The sequence below is a fragment of the Malus sylvestris genome, chromosome 12, assembly GCF_916048215.2.
Source record: "Malus sylvestris chromosome 12, drMalSylv7.2, whole genome shotgun sequence".
In the NCBI taxonomy this organism is placed as follows: domain Eukaryota; kingdom Viridiplantae; phylum Streptophyta; class Magnoliopsida; order Rosales; family Rosaceae; genus Malus; species Malus sylvestris.
In genome coordinates, this window is record NC_062271.1 from 22449466 (window position 1) to 22466364 (window position 16899).

Below are 16899 nucleotides of genomic sequence, written 5' to 3' on the forward strand. Positions count from 1 at the left end.
TAAAAATATATGGTGTACCACTCATATTTTAATCAAAATAAAAAATTTCTCGCAAATGAGAATAGCATTTGACAAAGGAGGGAGGATGTGTCCGCCGTCCGCTCACTAAAAATGTTTGCTTTCCGGATGGAACATCTGTTTGAATATGTAGGGATTTCCAGAGGGTGGTGATTTGATGCAAAGTGGGAGCATTTGCAACAGAAAAAATAATGTTGATAATCTTTTAAAATGTCTCGATCAGTTAAAGAGCTCTATACCGTCAGCTGATGTCTGTTAAACTAAGAATTTTCATTCATCTAAGTGGAAAAACTAAAGAGTACATAGCTTTGAAATCAGAATTGAACTTTAAAAGCGAAGATTAGAAGATTATTTAAAAGAAGCATTGTTGGATTTCCGCTACTTTTAGACCTATCAATCTATCGAATTTTGAGCTGAATGATTTGGTTTCGATGCAACTAAAGTGATTATTATCATAATCCGTTCATAATCCAAATTCAATCGTTTTTTAGCTTAAGAAACCGAATATGAATATGATGCTATGATGATCCATCCAACTTAGTACATATTATCTGCCCATATATCTTTTATTATTATATACAAAACATATGAAAGAGTAATTTGAATCTTCTAGGGATATGGATTTGCTTATCAATTGATCCCTTGAATTTTCACATCAAATTTTGTTTTGAATTGAATCGAATCTTGACTGGTGCAGTTCATATCCCATCTGTTTACAGTTCTCCTTCCTTATAACATATCCACCCTAAATGCCTGTTTAGTGGGCTGATTGAGATAGGTTATGACTCATAAAAATGAACTTGAATTCAATCATTTATTCGTTGTGTCAAAATGTAAAATGAACATGCACGGATATAATTGATTATGAATTCACAATAAAATTAATTATCAAAATATCTTTGTACTGAGTTACAACTCCTGTTTTACATATCCCAGTCAATCAAATCTCATTCAAACTACTAACTAGGTCCTAAAATTCTAGGGAATTGTTATTAACACTTCAAAAATCTCATTCTACACTTCAAACTTTCTATATTTGAAAAGAAAAATACACTTGTTAGAAGTGCAAAATGAGATTTTTAGAGTGCCAATAACACTTCCCGAAATTCTAAACATATTACAAAGAAAGTCTATTGGGTGGTGTTGCCTAAAACATGACAGGTTGGTGTGAAGTTAACTTGCCCTAATCTCACTTTAACGGCAAATGATGGTAAAAGAAAAATTCATATAAGCCCAAAAAGAAAAATTCGCATAAGCCCAAAAACCTTGTCAATTTCATCATCATCACAGCAATACACAGAAGGAATTTATTTCCATTGGCTCATGGCCTCTGCGCAGAGATCGTGTTTCCGCTGGCTGCTGATCTTCCCACAGGCTTTAGCTGCAAGCAACCAACTGGTAATTTGGTACATCATGTTTTTGTTTTCCTGCCGATTGATGCCAACCATTTCACCTCACACAGCAAAACAGGAAAAAGGAAAAGTACCAACATTATCGAAAAAAAAGAATTTTTTTTTTAACGAAACACTCTCAGTACTATTTACTTTTAACGAAAAACCGCATTTTACCTGTTTTTAGTACTATTCATTACACCTTTATTTGTCATTTTTCGTGAAAACTAAAGTTTTTTTTGAACTTTTCGTTAGTTTTCTTTAAAAAAAAAAAAAGGTTAATTACATTTCACATGACCAGGTTGAGGTTGATTTTTAAAAGGATTAACTTGGTTACTTAAAAGATGAGAATAAGTTCATCTTTGAAATATTCTGTGACCATTTTTTAAAATTTTGTGTTTATAATAAGAAACATTAATACTATATTTTACTATGTAAAAAATCAATCCAAACTAAGATTTTTGTTTTTGAACTGAGAGGAGAGTAGGAGAGAGAGAACGTGAGAGTTGGAGTGGGAAGAGAGATTTTTGTTTTATTTATTTATTTTTAATATGAATATATGTTAAAATCATATGTAGATGAGGCTTCAATAGAAAACAGCAAAATTTAGTTTTGTAAAATTACATTATTGCTTTTTTTTTTTGAAATAGAAGATTAAATTATCTTTTCATTTATAAAATAGAGTTATATTAATAGATAGTTTCGATTTCTAACACAAATGAATTACACGATAGTATCCAAAAAAGATTGAAATACTTCAATGAATTTTCTTGATCCCAAAAAGGTAGATTGTCGTGCGAAACCATCCGTTTTTCCTCCTAGAAAAAAGCAAAAAATCAAGGGAAGAAAAGTAAGAGGGACAAAAGAGACAAAAGTAAATTTCAGTGAGGCAGAGCAGATTTGTTTACATTGCATGGAGGGGAATGAGGTGGTGAAATGCCAAGTGGAAGCATGTAAAGGACAAATGCCCTTCTTATGCAATTTCACAATTCTTTGTTGGGAATTTTAACGAAAAGCATTCGGTATGGTTCACTTTAACGAAAAATCATATTTTTACACTAAAAAGTCAATTCTGGTACTATTCATTTTACCTTTTATTTTGTCCTTATCATTAAAACTCAAAGTTTTCAAGCTATTTTCATTAGTTTTCATTTCTTTATTATAAAGAATTAAATTATTTTCTCTTTATGATTTTTAATTCTTATAAAAATCTCATAATTAAGGCCTGGTTCCGGTGCAATAAGATCCTGCGCCTCAACCGCTAACGAACGAGGGGCGAGTGACTGGCCCACTTCCCTCCCTCACGTTTCGCGTCTCCACCACTTTCACACAGAGGGGTTTTCACATCCCTCATAACAAGCCCCCACTCACATCCCTTAAATTAAGAGATTTATCGGAGTGATTGTTTCATCGTCATATAGTTTAATTATATTATAATATGATGGGTTGTGTGATTATTCATCGGTTTGTGGTTACGTGAGGTGTCTGTGATTAAATTGAATTTGAATAACTCAGCGTATCAGTCATTTAGTATTACTGTCTAATGATATTTTTCTTTATTTGTAAGTGAGAGGTCTTATGTTCGATTATCGTCAAAGATGAATTTGAACCATATTATAGCTAGCCCATTGTGAGGTAAAATTCCAAAATTAAGTGATATTTCTCTTCATTTGTAAGTGAAATGTCTTAGATAATATCATTTGTTAAAAAAAAAATATATGTATGAAACTAAAAGTGAATTTTAACTTTCATAAGAAGATTAAATTAGTCATGAAGGAAACTCATGCCTTATTATTTTATCATTTTGAGAGAATTGAAGGGAATAAGTTTTACTTGATCTCTATTCTATTTAATTTCTTCAGCTTAGACAAAATTCCAAAATTAACATTCATTTCGTATTAAAAAATGAATTGAATTTAGTGTTTTACCTAGTACAATCCATTCTTAATTTTCAAACATGGGCCAAGTTCGTCATATATTAATCATGTCGTTCATTATATTACAAATATTTATTAGTAATACCAGACGATATTACGACCCACCACACATAAAAGTTATCGCTCGAAAAAGTTATCTCCGATGATGTCAATTTACATTATAACATGTGAACTATCAACACTTTATAACGGTTGTGATTGTCATGCAAAAAAAAAAAATAATAAAAATTCAACCATGTCGTTCATTCATGTTTCAATACATTTATTAGTAACACAATGACAAAACAACTCGCCACACATAAAAATTATCATCCATGACGTCAATTTACGTTGTAACACATGAATCGACCAAAAACTATTTTCACTAAAAAATGATGGTATTATCTACATACTCTTTTTTAGTAGCACCCATACATTCTTTTTTATCTTATATAAATTTCTTTTAATTTTTATCCGACAGATTGAATGAATTAAAGATAATAAACGACATAACTATGTTGTATGTTACTATACACCTAATCATTTGTCACGTATTTTTTTCACTTAATTCTAATTAACTTTCACATTAAATATTAGTTTTACTTTATAGTTAAAAGGGGGAGAAAAATGGTCTTGGAAGAAAACAGTTGGACTGAAATGGAATCAACTTCTTCTAGCCGGACCCACCATCCCCTCTAGGGAGTTCCAGCGTGTTACCCACGTCCACGTTTCCGCGTGAGCACCCTGCTGGCTAATGCGTTTCTTCTACTCACTGCTTCTGCGTTTTTGGTTTGCCATTCGTATTCGTCGTACTGCTTTTCGGCCCTCCTCCTCCTTCCTGCTTTCTTCTCTCTCCTCACTTTCTCTCTACTCGATAAATTAAATTAATAATTTAATAAACCGACTCACTGTTAAAAAGGTCTTAGGGGCTTCCTCTCAACTTTCAATAAAGCCTCTCATCGTCCCGGAGATATCTTCTTCCTCTGTTCTCTCGTTCTCACTAACCTCTGCTTCTCCATATCTGCTGGGTCCCTGTAAGTTTCTCTGTAGGGCCATCAAACCCAGCTGGCTTCGCCATTATTATACCTTCACCAAGCAGCAAACCCCCATATCTCAGACCCATCAAACCCCACTTTCTCTTTCTACTCTTTTCTCCACTTCACTCTCTGTCTCTGCTCTTCTCAGCTATTTCAAGGACTACCCAGATGGCTGATACGTTAGATGACCTTGCGTTTTGGCTCCCCACCCAGATTCTCAACGACGAAGACCCACCCGCCATGGAGCTCAACTCCAACACCAAGAAAAGTGGGGGGTTCGGATTACGGTTCGACGCTGATGCTCCGAAGGCTCTGTTGCCGTTTGAGTTTCCTTACGGCGGTGCTTTTGGGGTTTCGTCGGATTTCAGTTCGCCGGTCGAGTCGAGCGAGACTGAGAGCGATGAGGAAGACTACCTCACCGGGCTGACCCGCCAAATGGCTTACTCTACTCTCGACGACGAGTTCAACTTCAAGCACTCCAACTCTGCTTTCGCCTCCGAGAAGCCAAAGGTATTAGAAAGAGTAGTAATTTCTGTTTTGTTTCTAGATGACGCCGTTTTAATGGCGGTTCTGATTTTTTTTCCTGATTCGCAGGGTTGGGTCGCTTCTGGTTCTCCCCAATCGACTCTCTACGCAGTCAGCAGTGGTTGCGGTTGCGGACAGGGCTCGAGCCGCGGAAGCCCAAACGCCCAGTCGCCGCCGGCCACCTGGGATCTGCTGCATGCAGCTGCAGGGGAAGTTGCCAAGATGAGCATGAACCAAAGCAGAGGCCTCCTGGATCCTCCACGAAAGCCTTCCCCCGTCTCTGTCCCCATCAACAACCCAGATGCTGCTTATTGCTTCCACCAGCAGTCGCTTTCTCACAAGCACTTGCGAGCCGCTCAGGTGCTAAAAAAAAACTCAAAACATTTTATTCAAATCTCTCTGGGGACTTTTATCGAACACCTCACACTCAAATGTTTTCTGCTCCGTTTTTTCCGCAGTTTAAGCTGTTGAGGCAGCAACAGATGATGAAGGAGCAGAGCGCGGCGGTCTGGGGAGCACAAACTCGATATCCTCCGCCGCAGACTCAGCCGCAGACCCACCCAAACTTCCAAACCAGAGCGAGAAACACTCCCAACATTCTCAACGCTCGGCCTGTGGGTTTGTCGCCATCTGCATGGCCGCCTCTGCAACAAGCTAAGCAGCAGCAAGAGTACAACAGAAAGGGGTCCGGATTGAGAGCTGTTTATCTCGGAAACCAATACCCATCTGCCAAAATTGAGCGTTCCGGCACCGGCGTCTTCTTACCCCGCCAAGTTGGCAGCGAATCCGAAACCCGCAAGAAGCCAGGTCCACCCCCTCTCTGCCCCCACTTCATTTTTCACTTCCAGACAATTTTATTTCACTTTTTAAGTAAAACCCAGTTAAAAAAATCCGACTCTTTTTAAGTAAAACCTAGAACTCAAATTTTTTTTAAGCTTGTGGGTCACATCATTAAGATTTTTGGATGACTTTCTGGGTATTTTGGGTGCTGGGTGGTTGAGATTTGAATGTTATTAAATTTTGTTGGCTCTGGTTTTTTCAGATCTGGGCGTTGTTCTTCAAAGGCATTAATTTGGTCTTCACTTTCTCTTTCGATTTGGTTGGCTGATTGAAATTTGTGTTTTTTTTTGGTACAGTTTGCTCCACAGTTCTACTCCCAGCTCGAGTCGTGCAGGCTCTGAACCTGAACATTGATGACATGCAACATCCCCAGCTTCAGCGTCGTTTTAATGGCAAACTGAACTCTGATTACGGTAAAAATTAACACCTTTTCTCTTGTTTTACTTTTTTATTTATAGTTTTACTGATATGCCAATCTTAAATTTACAATTTGTGTTTTGTGTACTCATTTGTTTCGTTGAATTTGCAGAGGTTGCTCTTCAGCTTCGGAGCAACGCCGCCGCCAGAACCGCCATTTCGCAGCAGAAGCGCATCATTCGGCCGCAGGCGGCAGTAGGCAGCGAGATAAGGCTCCCCCAGGACTGGACTTATTAGGGCTTTGTTTGGATTTTGGGAATTTTAGGGAGGCAAGGAAATGCAAGCTTGCTATAGGGTTTTTAATGGGTTTTATTTTACAATAGTAGGAGGTTTTAGAACAGAAGATAATAGTAGTTTTTGAGAAGGACAGGACAGGACAGGACAGCAAAACCGGTTGGACAAGACGAAGAAGAAGAAGAAGAAGAAAATGTTTTTTTGGATTAGGGTTGTTAGGGTGAAAAATAAAATGTCTGCTTTGATTGAAAAGTGGATATGGTACAAGCTGTTTTAGGGTTTAGCAGAAAAGCAGAAGCAGCTTTTGTCAAGGAACAAGGCAGTGGTGGACTGGACTGTTATCCCTCTTTTGTTTTAGTCCTTGGGATAATGTTTGTGTTTGGGATCTCAGATAAAAATCAATGAAGTCTGAATTGTAAAGGGTTAAGACCTAGTTTTGGATTCCAATCTTAATCCAGTACACCCATCATGGCCATGCAAGTGCAGTTAGTATTTATAATAATAAAATGGATGTATTTATATGCAATTTCCTTTGTTTTTCTTTAATTATTTTGGGTTATTTGTCACGTACCCGGCACGTGTACAATTATCATGATGTTTTGTACCAATGATATAAAATTTGTAACTTTCTTAGTTGGTGTTTTTGGCATGAAATGTAATGGTATGGCTGGATAAGTAAATTTCATTTATCAGACGTTACATTATTGACACGAGAGGTTACTATGGCCGCTGAATCATGCTTTAGATTTTTGGGGCAGTTGACACGAGAGGTTACTATGTCCGCGGAATCATGCTTTAGATTTTTGGGGCAGAGGGATTTGGGTTTTGGTTCCAAGTTGCATGTATATTGGCCAACTTGGTTCTGTTCAACTTGTATTAGATTGAAGCTAAAAAGCATATACTAATTATATCGCGGTTCAAAAAGCTCTAGAAGAAGCTGCTTATTATGACTTTTGCTTTTCACCTTAGTCCGGCAGGATGGATATTTTAGTTTCATGGTCACATATTAACCACTAATTATGTTTGTTTTAGTTGTTAATTAAAGCAAGTTTTAGTTAATTCATTAATTAAGAGATGCTGTAAGATAACTAAATTTAACTTTAATTCATTTCCAATAGATGCTGTAAATAGTTGAAATAGTTTTTTGACGCTCTTCGCTTGCTAGTTTAATAAAAACTAGTATCTTAGAAATTATTGAACTGTTGAGTTTTTTTTTATAATTAATGTCGGTAGACCAAAATTTTATCGCATTTATAAATCATGTAATGTGTCGTCAATAGAAAATAAAAATGTTATTCAACAATTAAATAATAATACAATTATTAACAATCACATCATATGATTTCTAATCAATTCGGTCATTGTGGGAAGACTCTATTATGAATTTCTAACCACATTCTAACGAAATTTAATTGAAATAGTTGGTTTCTTTACCATTATTTCTTTATTTAAACCCCACACTCAGTCTAAGTTCAACCCCCAAACAAATAAAAAAATAAAAAATAGAATTTTTTACACTTAAAATTCCAATTTTAGCCTTATTTGGCCCGCCCTAGAAAAACTTAACTAAAAAAAATGGAAAAAGAAAGAGGTGTGCTATCCACACACTTTTTTTACTTCTCACACATCATTTGTTACTTCTTACACTATTTTTTATATGTAAAATTACTAATTTACCCTTCAATGTATCACGTGTAAGTAATGTGACTTAAATTACCGGAAAATTGAATATAGTATCTCCAATATAATATTGGATATGTAATTAGCAGATTTTTATAATTCAAGACTGATTTTTATGAAAAAAATAATTTAGAAACATAATTTTCACTCAAGTGATAATTTAATGACTAAATTGACAATTCATCCTTTATTTTATTAGTTTTTGTGGGAGTTTAACTGTTAAGTAAGCGGCTAAAATTGGAATTTAAAGTGTGAAAAAAGAACTTGTTGGGGGAAAATTTAGACGGGGTGTGTAGTTTAAATAGAAAAACTGTTGACATTTGATTAGACAATCCAAAGGAAACGAAATTGGTTTGGTTTTGGAGAGAAAAAGGTGACGATTGAGATTTCATGAGAGTGACGGACAGAGAGTTTGCTTAGGAGGGAAGCAGCACCACCGTCGCCAGATGTTAATTAGTGGGACCAATGAGTGCACTGCTTTTCACGTGGCACACTCCCTCGTGGCCCATGCGGGAGCTAGGAGAAGAATTAATGAAAGGAATTAGATCCTCTTCGGATCTCTTCATTAAGGATTCCAATGCTCAATTAGTAACAATCGTTTATCAAAGATCGTACGGTCATAATTTTTTTCTTTTTATATTTTTCATGCGAAATGAGACTGCTTTACTTTTGAAAATATAAAAAACATTCAATTATGATCATACGATATTTGATGAACGATTAATAGTAATTGATCATCTGGATCCCCAATGAGGAGATCTGGAGAGAATCTAATTCCTTTATGAAACAAGTTTTTGTTCTATGTGTAAGTTTTTACTTTATAAATTAGAGAAATATTAGGACTCTCTCAAAAGTCAGAGTTTTTATGAATTTTTTATCGTCTCATAATCTAATGTCAATTCTGTGCCATATGTATAAAACATTGTAAAAAATATGAGGTGGCAAAGAGTCTCATTTACATTCCTCCTATATATTGTTTTATTATTGAATTAAAACGCTTTTGTGACCTTTTATTACTGAATAAAATCTCTTTAACTTTGTTTTATTAGATTGAACTAGGGCTGGGCATGGGCCGGGCGGGCCTAATTTTGGAGGAACCAGACCTACCTGTTTTAAAATGTAATGGGGCGGGCGGGGTTGGGTACAAGGATTGTAAGTTTGGAAACCGTACCTAACCCGACCCGTTTGAAACGGGCCGGTTCGGGACGGGTCCACGAGTCCAATTACTTTTTTTTTTCCATCCTCTCTCTGAGATTTCTCAGTCCCCAGTTACCAAACAAAAACCCACATCTTGGATCTCATTGCCCCTCCATATCCTACAAATTTCCTATTTCCTATTCCCTTGCCGCTTCAGATCCCACCTCCCCATTTCCCCTTTCCCAATTCCTACTTCGGCCACCTCTGCTTTTGTTTTGATACAGAGCTCCAAAACCGATTTCTCGATCAACCTGTGAAGGATCAATTTCAAATCCATGAGTCTAAACTGTAAGAGAGACAAGCTAACAATGAGAAACAAGGGGCTTCATTTTTCAAATCACAAACAATCTACCTGTGAAGGATCAATTTCAAATGCATGAGTTTCTTTTTCTTCAGCCGCATCTGCTAGTCCTGCTTCATTTAACAAATCACTGGGACCAGCTCCAATTTCACCCATTGTTTTACTAATGGTAAAATCATCAACAGTTCTTGAAACCCACCTTTTGCATAAAGAACTCCATCAATAGCTAATATAATGACAACAGCTGCAGCAATAGCAACCATACTTGCTCCAGCAGTTGAACCACCGGTGGTGAATCGGTGAAGGTCTGGGGTGACGAAGGTTAATCAGTGACAGTTTGATTGGAATCTGTTCGCGCGCCAGTGATGTCGGCAAAGAGAGATAAGAATGGGAAAAGATGAGTTGAGTGGGAAAAGAGGCTGGGCCACTCGGAGAAACAAATCCCATCCATTCATTCCATTTTGGAAACGGCCCCGGCGGGGCCTCGTGCTTTTACATATTTGGAATCGCCTCGCCCCGTGAATACCACCTCCCCACCCCGCCCCGCCCCGTTTCTTCTTTAGAAAAATTGGACCCGGCTTGTACCCGCCTTGAACCGCGATTACCCGCCTCGACCCGCGGTTCCTAGACCCGTTTGCCCACCCCTAGATTGAACTGCTACATGATTGTTATATGTGAACTGAATAGTGAAATCAATTTCATACAAGTTAATCTCAACAACTAGAAGTTAACTCGTTTCCATGAAATTGTATTATTGGATGAAAAGGCATCATGTCATAGTATCATTGTATCGAAATCCTTTCATGACATTGTACTATTAATCAAAACCTCAAGACACCACATGATTTTGCATTATTAAATTGGATCACTACATTGTAGAATTCGTTTAATGTAGGAAAGTGATTTTTATACCTTTTTAGCTTCGTACACGTTCATATTTAATTTGACTGTAAATTCTGTTAGACTTATTCAATCTAACCTCGATTAATAGGGAAAATTAGAATCCTCTATAGTTTTTTTTATATCATTTAGATTAAATATCTATGCCTTTTTAAAATTTGATTAAAGTGCTTTGACCAATAGTCACCTGCAACATCCCACATCGCCCAGGGGAATGGATCCCCTAAGCTTTATATGTATATTCTTATATCTACCTAGCACGAGGCCTTTTGGGAGTTCACTGACTTCGGGTTCCATCGGAATTCCGAAGTTAAGCGAGTTCACGCGAGAGCATTTCCAGGATGGGTGACCCATTGGGAAGTTCTCGTGTAAGTTCCCAGAAACAAAACCATGAGAGCATGGTCGGGGCCCAAAGTGGACAATATCGTGCTACAGTGGAGTCCAGCCCGGGATGTGGTGGGGGCCCGGGTCGGGATGTGACAATTTGGTATCAGAGCCAATCTCTGGCTAGAAGTGTGCCGACGAGGACGTCGAGTCCCTAAGGGGGGTGGATTGCAACAGCCCACATCGCCCAGGGGAGTGGATCCTCTAAGCCTTATATGTATATTCTCATCTCTACCTGGCACTAGGCCTTTTGGGAGCTCACTGGCTTCGAGTTCCATTAGAATTCTGAAGTTAAGCGAGTTCGCATGAGAGTATTCCCAGGATGGGTGACCCACTGGGAAGTTCTCATGTGATTTCCCAAAAACAAAACCATGAGGGTGTGGTCGGGATCCAAAACGGACAATATCGTGCAACGGTGGAGTCGAGTCTGGGATGTGACACACCTCTATTTTTTAAAATTAAATGCTAAATTGTAGCATTATTGTGAAAATAAATTGAATCTAAATTTTTTTTTGTTTTTTTTACAATTATCTCTAATGGAGGAGAGTGTGATCAAAATGCTAGATTATAAAAAAATTTATTACAATATAATGTGCATATAACACCAAAATTATGATAAAAAAAAGTTTAATCAAATCGCTAAAAAACATGAATGTTTGATTTTAAAAATTCAAAACTAAAACGTCTATATCAAAAGATTTAATGATAAAAATAAATGTGTGAATCCCTTCTTGTAAATTGTTCTTAAAAATTAAAAGTGTGGGACCCGCATAACATCACCAGTAAGGCCACTGTTTGCCGCATGTGGTGGTGAAGTGGTTGCGGTGGAGTGGTGGTCAAGCACGCCGCAGCCAGGAGGGCCATGCAAAGTTGTTTTGAAATGAAATCACATGGCGCGCACTACCACTGGTCATGGGGGTTTAACGCGCGTGATTGGCGCTTAGGGGAGGTAGGGATAGTTGTTTGGTATGGACCCACGTCGGTCGATGGTGGTGGTGGGACGTGGGTAGGTACTTGGAAAGTTGGGCTTGTGGTACTAGCTACTACCTACTGGATATGTGTGCGTTAATATCTCTGTTCCATCTTGCTGCATGTGAGTTTGACTCAGTCTTACGTGCACTTTCTTTTCTTTTCCACATCCTCCTGTCTTTGGACGGGCTGGATTTAATTGGTCTTATAAATAAAAAATTAACAAAACCACTTAAGTATAACGCTTTGATGATCACTTAATACTACGGTTTAGTAGTATTTTTTTTCATTTGTAAATGAGAGATTTTAGGTTGCCACTTAGTATTACGATCTAGTGACATTCCTCTTCACTTTTAAGTGAAATGTCTTATGTTCGATTTTCGTCAAAAGTGAATTTGAACCATATTATTGCTAGCCCATTATGAGGCTAAGCCACCCCCTCATCTTAGTGTAGGTAATATCATTTGTTCAAAAAAATTTGAAAGATCTTATGTTTAATTCTCAACAAAAGTAAATTTAAACAATATCATCATGATTAGTCTATTGTGTTTGTGAGGCGTAACCTATTCCAAAAAAAAAAAAAAAGGAATAATGCTTTGATTTCGATCCATTTTTGACAAAAATTCTTAAAGAAAACAAAACAAAACAAAACCAAATAAATATTAGTTGTAATTTTTTTTTGGAATTTCTACCTAATTAAAATAACAAAAATATCATAATTTGCCACATTTTTATTTCCTAATACATCAAACCGTCCCAAAATCTTTACATGCCATCAAAGTTCAAAGTTTAGTACCTACTAGAGTCACAACTCAAAGAACAATAACTTCAATATTTCATCAGCCTTCAAATTCAACATCCTTAATTAATAGCTAATAGAAAATACACGTGTAAAACAAAATCATATAAAGGTTAAATGTAAGTAGTTGGTACATTTCGGTTCAGGTTGGTTTTACAAAGGCACAAAACTTTAACGAAATCAATCATTATAGTTTGGTTTGGTTTTAAACCGTTTGACTTTTTCTTTGATCGAAACCAAACCTTCGCAACCACTGCAGTTTATATTTAGCAGGTTTGTGGACAATTTTGCTAATATGAGATTGTCTTCTTCAACTTTGGTATGACATGATTCCCCTCTGTTGATGGTTCGGGCTGCTTTGTTTTCAGACTATGTTTGCTTTTCTGGCTTCCGTTTCTTAAATTAATATGCATCTCGACATACATGTTTGTCTCATTTTCTAGTTTTTTTTCTTAACCTTGTGATGTTGCTTGTTTTGTTTTGTAGGTTTAAACATTTAGGTTCGTCTTTAGACTTAGATTTCATGTCCCCGTCTTACCTTGTATCTTTGCTGTTTTTGTTTCTAGAAGGATAATGTTTATGTCTCCCCTTCTTTTCTATATATCTTTAATCATTTTTTCTTGTATTATGAGTGGTTAGGTTTATGTCCCTCCTGACTAGGTATACCTTTTTTTTCGCTATCAATAAAATTCTCCTCATACCGTTGAAGTTTCTAAAATATATATATAAATATATATTAGCGGGTTTGTTTGATTTGGTCGGACTGATGTCCACTCCTATATACGATAGCTTATTAGTTTTTATCCGTCTGTTTTGTTTTCTGAAATTTGCATTTCCCTTATATATTTTGATACACTCACATTAACTTAAATTAAGACGAAGGCATGTTTATACACCGTCGTCAAATTCTGAACCAAACCATATAACAAGGCAAGCAAAGTATTAAGTCAACTTTGGGCTTCACATTATTGTTTGAGATGACATAGAAGTCCTTCCTCTTAAATTACATTAACTCGACTGCGTAATAACACGGTCTAGTGATATTACTCCGTACTTTTAAGTGAGAGATTTTAGGTTCAAATCCTATTTAGTCACCCACTATCTAGTTAAATATATAGTTGTATCAAAATTACATCTACTCGATTTACATTATTGTTTGAGATGACATGGAAGTCCCTCCTCTTAAATTACATCAACTCGAATACTTAATAACACGGTCTAGTGATATTACTCTGTACTTTTAAGTGAAAGATTTTTGGTTCAAATTCTATTTATTCACCCGCTATCTAGTTAAATATATAGTTGTATCAAAATTACATCTACTCAATTTAGCTGGTTAACATTACATGTGATATAACAAAGATGCTTCAAATATAGGATCTTATAATACAAAGGATGTGATATATGCGCGAGTCGTTACATGCATAGTATACAAATTATCGAACATGTCAAAACTCGATAGTTGTTTCTGGTTAATTAACTTTTGCTTTGTAGCACTTAGTAGTCTGGAGTTCAACGCAATCGCCAAAGTTAGAGGGATGATCGCCAGATGGGTTGGCAGATGAAAGGGGGTATGGAAGCAAGATCAGAAAACGGGAAAGCGGAGGTTGGTGATTGCTATGGGTGCTTATTGGGGCGGTGGAAAGAGGAGGTGGTCAGTCGTGGTTTTTTAAACAAAAAAAAGAAGATAATAATAAAAGAAAAGAAGAATTTGGAGCTGGTAAGACCAATGAACGATTGACAGATTCCTATCTACTAAACTACTCCATCACCCCATACTTGTCATCCCTGGAGCATGACTATGATCCGTGGTGTATGTACTTGGAGTTGGAAGCGTGCACATTAGCTTGACAGGATGTGATCTTCCAATACTAATAAAAAAAGGGTGTGATCTCTCTATGTACCCAAATTTGAGTATCTCTCCCGCGCAAGTTAAACTATTTTAGAATAAAATACCACTTGCATAAAGGGATAAAAAATAACAAGATGAGAATGAGTGTTGTAAGGGATAGGTTCTCATTCCCGGTCGCTTTCAGGTAGTATGTTCATTGCTAAGTGACCATTGTTGAGTGGTGATCCCATCAAGCAAGACGAGATCACTACTTTTCTCAGTAATGAACTTCCTTGAGTTCTTCTTTATCTTGATTCTAAAGTTTTAATGTAAACTTACTGTTCGAGTTTGAGAAGAAATTATACCGTCGCAAGTAGTTACGATACTGTTTAAGCACAACAAAGCGTGCTTGGATTTAAAAAAATTCTTTAAAAGGGCGAAAATGGATTTTTAACTCTTGCTAACCTTCGCGTTTTTAATTAACTAGAAAGGGGTTTGCATTCGCTTCTACCCCGGTTCACTCCTGATAACCAGCAAGCCGAAAAATAAACCTTTCAATCATCTTAGCACTCGAGAGGAATTCCCCGAGTTATCTCTTTGAATCATGTTATTAACTGGGCTGTTACGTCATCGAGTCAGATCAATGTTAGCAAGCTACGACAAGATCAAAGAAGACTTGTTGAATCCACCAGTATTGGTCCCCCCTCCCCAACTCCTGGAAGGCCATTCTCATGTACCTAAATGTCCTAGAGTCATCAATGGGCATTGTCCTCGGGAATCATGATGAGTTGGGCAAGAAGAAAGTCTTACTACTGCAGTTTATATTAGCAGGTTTGTAGACAATTTTGCTAATATGAGATTGTCTTCTCCAACTTTGATATGTCATGATTTCTCTGTGTTGGCAGTTTGAGCTGCTTTATTTTTAGACTCTGTTGACTTTTTTGGCTTCCGCTTCTCAAATTAATGTGCATTTCGACATACATGTTAGTCTTATTTTTTGGTTTTTTTTTCTTAACCTTATGATGTTGCTTGTTTTGTTTTGCAGGTTTAAACCTTTAGGTTCATCTTTAAAGAGGTTAGATTTCATGTCCTCCACCCCCCCCCTCCTTGTATCTTTGTTGTTTTTATTTCTAGAAGGATAAGGTTTATGTCTCCCGTTCTTTTTCATATATCTTTAATTCTTTTTTCTTGTATTATGAGATCATCTCCAATGGTTGGGCTAAAAGCCAAATATTTTAGCCTGAAAAATTTAGCTTTTAATCCAGAAACAATTTTTCTGCTCCAACCATTATAGCCTAAAATTTTAGCCCGGGATTATTAAAAAATGAATTTAGGCTAATGTTTTTGTTAAATTAATTAAAAAAAAATATGTAGACTATCGTAAATTAATTTTATGGACATTTTAATCTAAAAAAAAATTAAATTCCAATAAATATTGAAAAATTTAAATTCCGAATTATGGGCTAAATTTCGGGGGAAATCTAGCCTTGGTTTAGCATTTAGCATTTAGCCCAAATTTTCTCCTTGGGTTGGAGTGGGTTTGGGGGGAAATTTTGGGGGGTAATTTGGCTTTTAGCCCATCATTGGAGTTGGTCTGAGGGGTTAGGTTTATGTCCCTCCTGACTAGGTGTACCCTTTTTTTTTTATATTAATAAAATTCTCCTCGTACCGTCGATATTTCTAAAAATAATAATAATAAAAAAAAAGCTAGTTTGTTTGATTTGGTCGGATTGATGTCCACTCCATCTACGATAGCTTATTAGAGTTTATCCGTCTCTATTGTTTTCTGAAATTTGCATTTCCCTTATATATTTTTATGCACTCACATTAACCTAAATTAAGACAAAGGCGTACATATACGTTTATACACCGTCGTAAAATTCTGAACCAAACCAAATAATTAACAAGGCAATCAAAGTGTTAAGTCGGAACTTTGGACTTCACATTATTGTTTGAGATGATATACAAGTCCCTCCTCTTAAATTACATCAATTCGGCCGCTTAGTACCATGATCTAGTGATATTACTCTACACTCTTAAGTGAAAAATTTTAGATTTGAATTTTGTACATAATGAGTTCAATTTATTCACCCACTATCTAGTTAAATATATAGTTGTATCAAAATTACATCAACTCGATTTAGCTGGTTAACAGTACATGTGATTTAACAAAGATGCTTCAAATATATAGGATCTTATAATACAATGGATGTGATATATGCGCGAGTCGTTACATGCATAGTATACAAATTGGTTCCGAAGCTCATATAGAGAATTGAACTTGAACAAGGCCTTCCAGACTTTACCTTCTCAAGCAAGCCTGAACGACCTTACTGTCACAACTTGACTGGCGACTAGCTTTACTTGATAGAGTTGCTTTCCATGCCGTTATAGGCAACCGGCCACCCCCTAATTACTAGACTAACCTACTATAATAATTTCATAAACACCTAGCGAAGA

General features: G+C 36.5%; 1 protein-coding gene across 1 annotated transcript; it reads left to right on the top strand.

Annotated features, from left to right (window-relative positions):
• The first annotated feature begins 4146 nt into the window (after positions 1-4146).
• LOC126594201 (uncharacterized) lies at positions 4147-6904 on the top strand. Its single transcript, XM_050260418.1, has 5 exons — positions 4147-4872; positions 4957-5247; positions 5346-5694; positions 6024-6140; positions 6257-6904. Exons 1-5 carry the CDS (start codon positions 4531-4533, stop codon positions 6379-6381), a joined length of 1224 nt encoding a protein of 407 aa, XP_050116375.1. The 5' UTR covers positions 4147-4530; the 3' UTR covers positions 6382-6904.
• Positions 6905-16899: the final 9995 nt, after the last annotated feature.

Coding starts and splice junctions, on each gene's coding strand:
- LOC126594201 (XM_050260418.1), top strand. CDS start 4,531: ATGGCTGATACGTTAGATGACCTTGCGTTTTGGCTCCCCACCCAGATT. Junction 4,873..4,956: donor TCGCCTCCGAGAAGCCAAAG/GTATTAGAAAGA, acceptor CCTGATTCGCAG/GGTTGGGTCGCTTCTGGTTC. Junction 5,695..6,023: donor CGAAACCCGCAAGAAGCCAG/GTCCACCCCCTC, acceptor TTTTTGGTACAG/TTTGCTCCACAGTTCTACTC.